Raw genomic sequence first — 13,100 nt, 5'->3', positions numbered from 1 at the left:
CCCAAGCATCCCCTGAGCACCCACACCAGAGAAGGGGGCAACTAGCTGAAGTGTCCTCTTTCCTCACGGGGGACCTGGACCCAGTCACAGAAGGACCAGCCCTGATCTCCTGCCCTTGCTTCTGGGACAAGTACCCTGCCTGGCTCAAAGATGTTCACAGGACTGGGCTGTAGTGCTAATGCAGAGATGGACTTTAAAAAATTCAGACAGGATCAGGGTTTGGATTTCAGACCCTCCCATCCCCCATCAGAGCAGAGTTGTCTAGCTGTGGTAAGCAGCATTAAACTAGCCATGCTGACGTGACGCCAGTAGATTTGAGCACAGCTTAGATGTCAGCAGGGGTCATGCACCTGTCTCTGTGTTTTGAAGGACAGAAAGAAATATATGGGGGAAAAAACATCTACAGCACTTTCAGATTACCCATTTAGACACAGATTTTACCAGCCAGAAGACTGGCTCACACAGTGACTGCATCCCTGTTTTGAAGGGGTGTTCTCAATATACATCACAAATACTTGTGAGACAATCAGTTATCCCTAGGCCTTGATTGTGCAGGTTGTGTATGTAACTGAACAGTCAGTGCAGGACAACAGCCTTCGAACCCAACTCACCAAAGCACTTGGGCATGTTCTTACGGGCTAATTCAGGGCCTGAGGCTATGTCTGTACTACACAGAAGATCGATCCAATTAGGGTCGATCTTCTGGGGTTGGATTTCACACACTTGGTAGAGGTGCACAAAATTGAACTATCTGCGGTTGGCAGTCGACCCCTGTACTCGTCAATATCGTGAGGAGTAAGGGAGACCTCTCTCTGTTAAGACGGCCAGGTAAGTTGATTGCAGATAAGTTGATTCTAGCTACGCGATTGCCATAGCTAGAATTGCGTATCTGCAATCAACTTACCTGCCTTGTGTAGACCTGCCCTTAGAAAGGATGGACGGCTTTTGTGCTTCAAGCACGGACAACACCCAGAAGAGTGGGGTGCAGTTCCCGGTTTTGTCCCCAAAATACCTGCAGGGCTTTGTGTCAATCAGCACCTCTGTGCCTTAGCTGTACATCTAACGCTTCCTTTTCCAAACCCTTTGTCTTGTCTATCGAGACTTTCAGATCTTCAGAGTAGGGACCATATCTGCCTGTGGGTGGGTACAGGACAAGGCCTTCCAAGCTCAGTGGTGGCCTTCACATGTGATTGGAATGGCTAATAATAATAAATACTATGGTGAAAGCCTGTAGCCAAATACATAAAATCCAAGGCCTCCATCTGCTTCAAAACTCAGATTTCTCTCTGCAGACTCTGAAGCTGCTGGCTCCACATGTAGTTTGCAAGAGTGCAGTACATGAATGAAGCTGGTAAAATAATTGATTTTTCTCTATCCATTCCCTGGTTTGTTTACTTTGTGCTGACTGTTCTTTGGGGTACTCCCCTGAAATAATTTAGTTCTTTAGCCAGTCACATTCCAAGCCTACAATGAGCTCTGGGTGAATGGATAGCTGCAGCCAACTCATTATAGGGCTGGTGCCTCAGTTTCTCCTGGGTGAAAAACCTTCATAAACACCAGAGGTACAGAAACATTGATTTCCAGAAGTTTCTTTTTTGCGGGGGAGGGGGAAATTCAGAGGTTGGAATTTTAAAAGATCTCTAAAATTCAAAATCTACATAAAATAACAGCCCTGCCGAATTTGAGCAGGAAGGTGGCGGTTTTGGTTTACAAGATGACAGCACTCTGCGTGCCTTCAGCGTAACTCCTGACTGCAGATTACCAAGGCAGCCGTGACCTCATTGCAGAGCAGGCAACTAAAGGTAATACTGGGGCAGAGCCAGAATTAAATCATAAAATCATACATAATTCATCTCCTTGGAAGATGAGACCCTCAATCAACCCTGATTTATAGACATACGAGGAGTTCCTTGGCTGAAGCTGAAGTACAAACTGCCCATGTTGTAAAATCTTGATTCACTCCTACAGTTTTATCTCATTGCATTGTTACATCTGTTTATCACCCTTTGTTACATTATGTTTCCTTACTTTGTCTTGGGCTGTGACAGGGAGGACACATGCCCTGAATCAACCCAATCCAGATCCTGTTTCCTGCCCATCAAGGTCTCAAATACTGTCTTGTTGGATATCCCTAGGGGAAATACTAGTCCAAGTCATTAGAACAATCAGATGTTGGATTCTATTGGTGGTTGTTGGCTTTTACTGGATGCCAAGTGGTTCCAGGAACCAGTACACCAACCAATCTGTACAAAACCTAGTTGGTAAAATGTACTCACAAGGGTCCAGTTTACAATTTGCAGTTTGTATCAATGTACTACAGGCTGAACCTCTCTCATCTAGCATCCTTGGGACCTGACCAGTGCCAGATGAGAGAATTTGCTGGACAATGGGAGGTCAATATTGTCTATAACATTTCCAATACTTCCACTGCTTACTAGGCTCTTAGAAGACATTTAGGGATAAATTACAGCAAAATAACAGTGCAGAACACTGAGAGACAAGACTTGTGGCTGTGATGGCACCACATGAAACTTGTCCATGCCCATGATAAGTGGTTATCCGGCTAATTAAAATCATGCCAGATTATGTTGGATGTCGCTGGACGAGAGAGTTCCGGATTAGAGAGGTCCAGCCTGTATACAGCAGTTTTAACATATCTATTTTTGCCTGTGTATACACACAAGCATGCAAGCTCAAACATTCATCATACACGTATGTATTTGAGGCACCCAAATGATATGACTTCATCATGGATTGGGTTTACCTTTCTGTCTGAAAGGGAAAGAAAGTAGCACTGATTTACCACTTGGTATGACTTCTGCTGTTGGTGTCTGTTCTCTCCATAATGACATGTTGTCTTCAACAGCAGTGAAATTTGAGACATCATAAGCAAGAAAGAGAAAGAAATCAATCTTTTTGGTTTATCAAGTCAAGCCTGGCTTAGAGCTCAAATATTTTGGGCCAACATTGCAAAGTGTGTCCACCTTCCTCTATATGCTTGAGGTACAACCTGCAGAAATTACGGGTCCCAGCATGCCTTGCTCCCTTCTTACCTAAGCAGTTTTGTTCTGCAATTCACTTCTTTTACCATAATCATAGAATCTCAGAACTGGAAGGAACCTGGACAGTTATCCAATCCAGTGCCCTGCACTCATGGCAAATTCTAGACCACCTGACAGGTGTTTGTCTAACCCGCTCTCCAAATCTCCAACGACGGAGATTCCACAACTCCCTAGGCAATTTATCCCAGTGGCTAACAGCCCTGACAGAAAGTTTTGCCTAATGTCCAACCTAAACCTCGGTTGCTGCAATTTAAGCCCATTGGTTCTTGTCCTATCACCAGAGGACAAGAACAACTTTTCTCCCGCCTCCTTTTAGGTACTTAAAAAATGCTGTTATGACCCCTCTCAGGCTGCCAATCAGTTTGGAGCATGGGAGATTGCGTATTAATGGAGAATAGGGTGGGACAATCAACCTCTCATGTGCCAGTGACCTAAAACAGCATTTGAGCTCACACCTTCCAAAATTGAAAGATGTTCCAATAACTCACTGTAATCACCTGATTTCCCAAACCCCACACCTCCAGCCCACCTGGGTGTCAAGATGGCAAAGTGATCGATCAGGAAGGCAGTGGGTTTGGGGACTCAAGGACAGGAGTAGAGAAGTCAGTTGGAAAGTGTTCTAGTGCTCAGCTCTACCACTGGCTCCCTGTGTGACCTTGGGCAAGTCATCTCGGCACTGTATGCCTCAGTTTCCCCATCTGTAACATGAATATAATTTCACTTCTCATTTACCTATGGAAATTGCTGGCAGAGGCCAAGTAATGCCAAGAGAGTGACGCTTTCCTCTGCAGCTCAAGCGCTTTGTATGGTGTGCTTGAGCCCCCATGCTGTATCTCTGATGTGAGACCTGTGTCTTTATATTCACTAAGTCCTTGAATCTGACACCTAGAAGACAGGCTGCTTCATTTTCCCAAGCATATTTGCTGAGCAACTGCGTCACTCTTAGCTACAGCTAACTGACAGGCGTGATTGAACAGAGAAGCTTGTGTAACACAGCTCCGCAGCCTGGATTTATCTCAGATACTCATTGTGTGGCAGGATCACGCAGTAGGAATGACTAGGGCAGCTGCCAGAGTGAAGTCTCTGGGAGACCGAAGTTCTCTGTGCGGCGACAAAATAGGTGCAGCATGGACAGTGATAACATAGAGCTCATCTCTGCAGCATTCTGCTTCTAACCAGACCCCTTAGCTGGATTCAAGCAGGTGGCCTACAGGCAAAAGACTCCTTAATTCTGATGCAGGGTGTAGCAGAGCTGTAAGGCTCAGAACAGCAGGCTGGCTCTGATGGTTTCCTTGGGCTGCAGTGCTGAAGCCCAGGAAGATGATTATTGTGTCTGTGTGTGTTGGGGGACAGGTTATTTTACAGAACACTTTCAATACCCAGATACTGTCTTCTGTGGGTGGCCATTGAAGAGCTGTCATACGTTCCACCTGGCAAGCTGTTAGCCCTGGTACCTTTGACCACAGTCTCCCTCCTGCTGTACGCAGGTTATCTGCTTGGTTACAGCACGGTTGCCTGTTGAGTGTAGCTTTGGGATGCACTTTCTGAATGAAAAATGCTCTCCTTCCCCATTGGCATGCCCTAGGTCATACCCAAACCCATTAGCTGCTCCATGCTTGGGCTACAGAAACCTGAAGCAAGCTGTGGGGACAGAGTTCTGCTCACACTGAGCTCAGGGCCTGGCTGATCAATCACACCACAGGAGACCCTGCCGGTCTCTGAGCACTCTTCTTCCAGCTCCGCCCCTTCTGACCTAAGATCCCTTTTCCTCTGGCTCTGCCCCTTCTGGATCACCTATCCCACTTCTCTCATGAGCCCTTGACCTCAACCCAATCGCTTCCATTTCTGGACCTGTCAGACCTGGAATCCCTATGGCACTTTACAGACTAACAAATGTATTTGGACACAAGCTACAGCAAGGGAGGTTTAGGTTGTGCATGAAGAAAAACTTCCTAACTGTCAGGGTGGTTAAATAATGGAATAAGTTGCCTCGGAAGTTTGGGAAATCTCCATCACTGGAGATACAGTAATCCCTCGATTTATGCAGAGGTTGTGTCCTGGGCAACCTCTGTGTAAATCAAATGTTGCGTAAATTGAGGGGGGCATTGGGCAGAATTCCCCTGGCTGGGGGAGGGGGCAACTGGGGCAAGTGCAGGGGGGCAGCCCTGTGGTCCTCGGCTTCTCCCAGCTGGGAGAAACTGTGCTGCAAGGAGCTGCCCATGTGCCAGGCTCCTTAGCTGGGGAAGCCAGGGGCTGTAGGGTGGGGGACGGTTTTGATTTGCACTTAATTCACATTAATGTGAGTTAAGTGCAGATCGAAATTGTGCTTTGAGGGTTTACTGTCTTTAAAAGCAGGTTTGATAGACGTCTATCAGGGATGGTCTAAATGGTGCTTAGTCGTGTCACGAGGGCAGGGGACTGGACTCGATGGCCTCTCGAGGTCTCTTCCAGTCCTAGTGGTCTACGAGGCTATGGGTAAAACACCCCTTTTTCAGGTGCCACCAGAAACATCCTTGTATTTCAGCACCGGTTTGGCTCTATCACCCTTTGCTTTCAGATTAAATGGAGATTTTCAGCAAACGTCCCGCATGGGACTTAAAATGATTCACTCCCACTTCAGATCAATGCCCGGCAACATAAGCTTCAATCAAGGCGTCGTTCCTCCCTGGTGACACAGATCTGGAACCATGCACCCAGCAAAACCATTTGTTGATCCAAAGCACTCACTCTGTGTATCATTTAAATGCCCTTTTTCTGCCCTTACCAGCACATTCATTTCAGTGGCTAACAACCAGTGTTCCCTCTATTTTTATCATCCATGTGCAGAATAAGTTTTCTTATGGGCACTGGAGCATATGAGGGTGTGCACCATCAGGAGAAACACACACTGCCAACTGATGGTGCTGGGGGCACTCTGCTGATCAGCCGGGCAACATTTGAGTCTCTCCTGGGTGGCTGTCCAAGCACTTGGGTCACAGGGAACACTACTAACAACATCAGGGTCCAAATAGCTGGGGAGCTCTCTGTCAGGCGTGCTTCCTGAGTGTGCTTTGGAACACACTCCTGCTTTGGGCTGTCAGAGTGCAGGTTTTTTAGCCTTTGGGACGTGCTGCAAAGCCCACCTCTTGCCAGTCTTTGGGGGATAAGGCTGGCTGAGAGTTAACCTGGGCGTCTATTTTACTATCCCAACTACGTCTGCTGGTAAGTAGACATCTGTCATTGTGAGAGGGGGGATCCTGCATGTCGTGTATTTCTGACCGATGGCTGGGGCATGTAGCCAGGCTTTTGAGGAACTAAACAAACAAGCAGTGGATTAAAAAGAACGAATCTTGGCAGCATCCATATCCCAATGTATACTGCTCCCAGTAACCGTCACCTTAGGACTGATGCTCAGAGAGGAGATGGAACAAACAGATGTCGTGGTGCAAAGTGACACCTCCCCATCTCGTCATATCGCGTCCATTGAAGTCACTGCCGAACTAAACCCAGCCCCTTCTGGCTCCGCCCCTTCTGACCTCTGAGCCCTCTTCTTCTAGCTCCTCCCTTTTTGGCCTCTCAGCCCTCTTCTGGCTCCTCCCCTTCTGGCCTCTGAGCCCTCTTCTTATGGGTCTGCCTCTACTGGCTCACCATTCCCACTTCTTTCTTTGGCACTTGACCTCAATCCAATCACTTCTTTCTGGACCTTTTAGATCCCATCCAGCTTCTGCTTCCACTCCGTACCTTCCCCTTCCTACAAGGAGAATCAATAGGATTTGCTGTGTAGCTGGGCATTCCTAAACCATTGGCTGACTCAGCGTGGCCTTGATAAAAGTGATGAACAGCTGCAGCTTATGCTCACAAGGAAATCTTAAATATATGGAGGGAGCATGAGTTCTTTAAAATATTTGGAATGGGGGCTTTAGAGGCGCCATAGACATAGGTAAGCAAAATGTAGATCCCCAGCTTTGAATGTTACAGGGTGTTCTCCCACATGCAGAATTGTGTAGGAAATTGCTAAATACTTGGGCATTTATAACAACCCTTAATAATACGCACTGGAGCAAACCACATACAAATAATCTGGCAGTTAGAGTTTTGTAAGGGAGCTGATACAAGGCAGAATCACTGGCCTAACTTTTCAAACATGTCCAGGGATTTTGGGTGCATGACTAGAGTCTTCTTTGAGATTTGCAGGAAGGGCTGAGCACCCACTGTCTGAAAATCAGGCCCCTTTCATTCAGGCACCCAGACAATGCGGTGCTCAGAATCACTACTCACTGGTACACACTTGGGTCATGGTGTTTGCACCTGGGTTTTCAGCTAGGCCTCGGCCTTCAGTACGAAATTAGGGATGAAACTTCCCATCGACACACTGGCAGCCTGTCTTTGACTTCTGTTGCGGCATGTTTCATGGCTTTAAGAGGGCAGTGGTAGCGGCAGGAAGATGCCAGATTTTAGCTAAGAAAAGAGAGTGTGCCTTTAAGAAATATTTGCTGAAAGAGGCCTGGCATTGCCAGCACCCATGTCCGAAGTGAGCTAAAGGAAAACGTAGTTGTCACTTGAACAGACTCACCCACTAACTCTCCTGGGCACCAGCTGATGAGATCCTGACAGAGAAAAGCCAAATCACGACATCGCCAGGGCTTAGGAGACCATTCAACCCATTCCACAAATAGACCAGGATTGGTCCCGAGAGCATATTTCCCAGTTACACCAGCCCACTTCTGAATGTCTCAAGTGATGGAGCTTCTACAATTGCCATGAGGAGACTTTCCCACATCCTACCTGCTCCCCTTGTTAGGAAGTGCATCCAGATATATTGCAGCCGCCATTTTCATCTGCTTAATTTAAACCCATTACTCCTGGTTGGGTGTTATATATACACATGGGCACACCCACAGGAACATGCCATTTACAGCTATTTTCTGTCAAGCAAAGATTGTCTGCCTGCCTGCCTGCCTGCCTGTGAGATATCCAATGTAAACTGACATATCTCTCCACAGTGTTTGCATATCCACTCTTTCTTGTGTGTGTGTGTGTGTAAGCTTTGACACTCACTCACATACTGCCGACAGGTATAGACCACTTGTTGGTGCTTGTTTATTTCTACATACATATCAGCTCTGATACAACTGAACTGCCTGGAAAATGTTGGATTTTTCCCTTTTGAACCTGAAGAATGTCCATCGTATTTTTGAACCGCAAACTTGACTGTCCAACTCCAGAATGACCCCGTTATCTAGAAATAATGGAGACTTACCGCAGTTTTAATACCATATCTACTCGTGTGCCATTACCTCCATTGTACCTTTAACAACCCAGCTCAGGACGTCAGGCTTGTTAGTGAGGCTTGTTGAATGAATTAAATGCCTCCAACCTGTGTATAAACCAGCTGCCAGTACATAACACGCTGCATTTCTAAACAGAAATTGACAAAACTCCCTGAGGGAGCATCAGACGGTCTGTCAGCACCGAGGAGCACGCAGGACTTACTTACACAGTTTGAATGAGAAAGATCAGCTGCGGGTCTCAGAGCCTGCTCCCAGATCTTTGAATGGAATGACAGTGCAGCTACTCCCCAGCGCTGCGCTCTGCCGAGTGATACAGGAACCAGACCTCTTTGGTTTACTTTTACATTGACGTCAGGACCTTTTTCTTACGGCCCCAGCTCATTTTGGTAACAGGCCATTTTAGCATAGAGGGGAGGAGGCAAAGAAAGAGGAGGAAACGGGCTAGTTTTGTAATTGGCTTTGGGAGGGAGCTAGGCAGCTGTGGGATGCTGTGTGCTTATAGAGTAATGCAGGCTTTTACATATGCTCACTTGAAGCCTGAGTTTACACTCACCCGGGTCCTACAGTGGTGTTCTTCTGTACAGAGGAGATGTTAGCGACATCACTTGCAGCGTAAATGCTTCCTTTCTCATCGGGTCACCTTTCACTGGAACTGCTATAATCGACTGGGCCCTGGCAGGAGAAAAATAGGTTCTTGTGTGTGGGCAGCACACATGGGCATGCAGATGTAGGTCAAGATTTTAAAAACTTGGGGGCCTCCAATTAGGATTCTATATTTGAGGACCTAAATAAGTGGCCAGCTTTTCTAAAGGTCTCTGTACCCAGCAGGTCATTTTCAAGTCAATGGGTGCAGCCAGCACTACCCATAATGTTAGGCCATATTGTGTATTTGTTTTTGTGGTACAGGAGAATTGCTGGTGCTCCCCCTGTGTGTGTATTTTGTATTATGATATGCACAGGGCCCTACCAAATTCACAACCCATTTTGGTCAATTTCACAGTCGTAGGATTTTAAAAGTGGTAAACGTCCTGGTTTCAGATATGTCAGGGTGTTGTATCTGTAGGGGTCCTGACCTGAACGGGAGTTATGCCAGGATCGCAAAAGTATTGTGGGAGATGGGGGGAGGTATAACACCGCTACTCTTACTTCTGCATTGCTGTTGGTGGCAGTGCGGCCTTTAGAGCTGGGTAGCTGGAGAGCACTGGCTGCTGGCTGGGAGCCCAGCTCTGAAGGCAGAACTACAGCCAGCAGCAGCCCAGAAGTAAGGGTGGCCTGGCATGGCATGGAAATCTTTACTTTTGTGCGGCTCCTGGCAGGGCACTGCCGTCAGAGCAGGGCGTGCTGACCACATTCCAACCGCTGCTCTCCAGTTGCCCAGCTCTGAAGGCAGCGCAGAAGTAAGGATGGCGATATTGTGTCTCTCCTCAGGGCATGTCTATACTTACCAGGAGATTGACCAAGTCAGGGTCAATCTTCCAGGGTTAGATTCAGCATATCTGGTGGAGATGTGTGAAATCAGACTATCAGGGCATGACAGTCAACCCCTGTACTCCTCATTATCGTGAGAAGTAAGGGAGGTCGACAGGAGAGTTTCTCCCATTGACCACCCTGTGTGAGGATGGCATGATAGGACCCAGTGTATGCACACCCCCTGTGTGCACAGTACGACGACCCACTGTAGAATGGGTTAATGTCTGTGGAGATCTTTGAAAACTACAGGCAGAAGCTGGGAGCACCAAGCAAGGGTGAAGAATTATGATTGAAGCTGGCTGAGTTGTTCAGTGTGCTGAATGTAGCTGTTCTTTCTTTCTGCTTTTGAATAGCTCACAGTTGCTGGATCATATTATTAGCATTACAGTGCTACTGAGGGGCCTCGACAGAGATCCAGGCCCCATTGCACTAGAAGCTGCACAAACACAGAGTGAAAAACAGTTTGTGCCCTAAAGAGTTTACAGTCAGAACAGGCAGAGATGTGAAACCCCAAGGTCAGAGCCAGGAACTGAACAAAACCTGGTGACGTTTCACTGGAGCAGCTAAGCAATCCACATCATCAGCTCTGCTCTCAGGCCTTGGAAATCTGTTAAAATGTCTGGTGTTATTGCCTGGAACCAGCGGTTTCTCACTGTTACGGGAAAGCAGGGGCTCACAAAAATGTGGACCCTGGCAAGGTCTACCTTTATTCTTGGAACTACTGATAATCCACTGTAGGCTCCATTTCAGGGGTTTTGAATACAAGAGCATGTAAAGAAACAAAGATCTATTTTTTCTTCCAAATATGAAAACTCCTCCAAAGGTCACTCTGAAACAGAACTAAATCTGGCTTAGAAATCTAAAGCTGCCGTAATAGCCTTTTTGGCAGGGAATTAGAAACTTGAATATTTGAGGTTTTACGCTGCAAAACACAAGGGGATGGAATGCATCATGACAAGGTGAAAGCGTAAGGAAAGGATTAAATTCAGCATATTTTCTGTACAAGGAAAGGCCTTGCTTTGCCTTGCTCTGTGGCCATAAGAACGGCCATGCGGGGTCAGACCAAAGCTCCATCTAGCCCAGTATCCCGGTGTCCAAGCGAGAGTGAACAGATCAGGTGATCATCAAAGTGATCCCTCTCCTGTCATCCATTTCCAGCCTGACAAACAAAGGCTCGGGACACCACTCCTACCCATCCTCGCTAATAGCCATTGAGGGGCTTAACCTCTCTTTTGAGCCCTCTTGTGATCTTCACAAGATGGCCATCAATGTGTGGAGGATTCTGATGCCATTACTGCCCCAGGTGGAAGTGTGAGCTCAGTAGGCAGAGCTAAAATCAACCCACCCCTCCCCAGCCAGGCCAGCTCGAGTGATTGTCCCCAGGGTAGGTGTCCCAGAGACAGCGCTCCATTTCCCCCAGAGTCCTAGCTGTCCCCAAGAGCCTTTGACACCTTTGCAGGGCCACAGAGTTGTCCTGGGAGAACTCACAATTGGTGGCTCTCAGTGCCCAGACTCTGAGGTACAGCTGAGCTGCACTCAGTGCAATGTCTGGGGCATCTCGCTCTCTGCCCGTCTCTTTGAAGCTGAATGCCCCCAGTGCGGACTCCAGATTCTAGGGCATTCTGGGCACTAGCAGTGTCCTGCCCGACTTATGCCCAGGGTGACAATCCTGGCACCTGTAAACAGCCGGAATGCAGGGGCACTCTGCGTGGGCCCTCTTTCCCCCAGCATGCCCCCATACTCTGGGAGCCAAGGTGAGCTCATGCGGCTTTATGCTACCTGGGGATTCTCCTTGTGCAAGGTGAATTGGTAGGTGGCCAGTTAAGTCTGCTTTCCAGCTGCCTTGCACTGTAGCATGGCACAAAGCAGAGTGAGTCAGGGCTCAGCATCCAGTCATAAATCTCCCAAGACCCCTACGAAGAAAGGAGTCGCCTCTCTGTTCTGGTCTCCATACACGAGCAGCAAATGGGGCACATTCCTTCTGCAGGAGCATGACTTTAGATTAATGAAGACTGAGAACGAAGGATGTGCCTCTAAGACCCTCAGTCCATCTTCATCTCCTCCCAGCCTGGCAAACAAGCATCTGTGTTGGAGAACAGAGCCTATGACCACCTAGAGGCAGTGAAATCAGACACAGAACTGACTTTCCTAGGAGGTCTGCACTTACAATGGTGAAAAAGCACTTCTAAGGGAGGGTGCTGGGTTGTGATCTTTATCTGATCCTTCCTGAGCTCCCGTGGTGGCCTTCTCTGCAGCAGGATTTTAATTTCCATCATCTTTTCCAGTAGCTGTGCCAATATTGTCCCCAGGCATTATGGTACCATGGTGGTGGGTGAAAATAGACAGAGACAGGTTAGATCTTACTAGCATACTATTAAGGCATCTATCTATCTATCTATCTATCTAGATTATTCTGTGTATTTATTTATCTTATTAATTGCCTACTTTTAAATAGGCTCAGGGCCTTCCTCCTGATCCAGCAAATGGACAGGGAGTTCCCAGAGAACCCCACATCTGAGGGAAGGGTGGGAAGGACTGGGCCTAGTGAGACCCGTAAAACAGGGTCTTGCTCTGAGCAACAATGGTTAGCTTAAAACCACAAGGAAGCCCTTGGGTGAGATGTTGAAGTGTTTTTATCTTCAGAGTAAAGCAGGCTTGAGTAAAGTGAGCCATGGGGTAACTGTAAGAGCAGACAGTGGCTCTCAGGAGAAAGCAAGCAAGCAAGCCACGAGGGCAGCCTGACTCAGCTGGGAATAACGCAGAGAGGGCAGCAAATTGTGCAGCCAGGAAATACCCCAGGAAGTGAGATGAGGGGCTTTACCCAATGGCCAGAGGAGATGGAAATCTGAGAGTGAGTGGCCTCTGCTGACCACTGAGGGGAAAATATTGGTGCCATTGCCCTCAGCTGTGACCTGTTTCCAGAGGGGTCAGGGATAACACACAGGGCAGGGTGGTGGAGAATCGAGGGCCAACTGCCTGCTTGCAAAAGTAATGGTGCTCAGCAGGCAGCTTTCATTCCTGGACTGTGAATAAGCAACAGCCAATCTCTTATGTTCAAACTGGCAACTAATTCAAGGCCAGAGCCAAAGATTCTTGAGTCAATTGTAAACCAGGTTTTTTTTATCCAAAAGGAGTCAGTTCCAGTGTGTAAGTACCGACTTTGGAGAACAACTACTGGATAACTGACTTTTCAGTCAAGCAGTGAAAAGTCTGACATGATCCAATAGCTGGAGGCTGACACTAGGCAAATTCAGACTGGAAATCAGGAGTAGATTTTCAACACTGAGGCTAACTGGAA

At 47.5% G+C, this 13,100-nt stretch overlaps 1 protein-coding gene across 1 annotated transcript in view; it reads right to left on the bottom strand.

The window, feature by feature from the left end:
• The window catches only part of GPR20 (G protein-coupled receptor 20), a 34,859-nt gene extending 26,129 nt beyond the window's left edge, over positions 1 to 8,730 (bottom strand). The window contains 1 exon segment of the mRNA XM_074986597.1: positions 8,539 to 8,730. Coding sequence (XP_074842698.1) covers positions 8,539 to 8,730 — 192 coding nt within the window.
• Between the last annotated feature and the right edge of the window lie 4,370 nt (positions 8,731 to 13,100).

This window comes from Carettochelys insculpta, chromosome 2 (genome assembly GCF_033958435.1).
Source record: "Carettochelys insculpta isolate YL-2023 chromosome 2, ASM3395843v1, whole genome shotgun sequence".
Classification (NCBI taxonomy): Eukaryota; Metazoa; Chordata; order Testudines; family Carettochelyidae; genus Carettochelys; species Carettochelys insculpta.
Note: the sequence above shows the minus strand (reverse complement) of the source record. Positions and strands in the feature narration are given on the sequence as shown.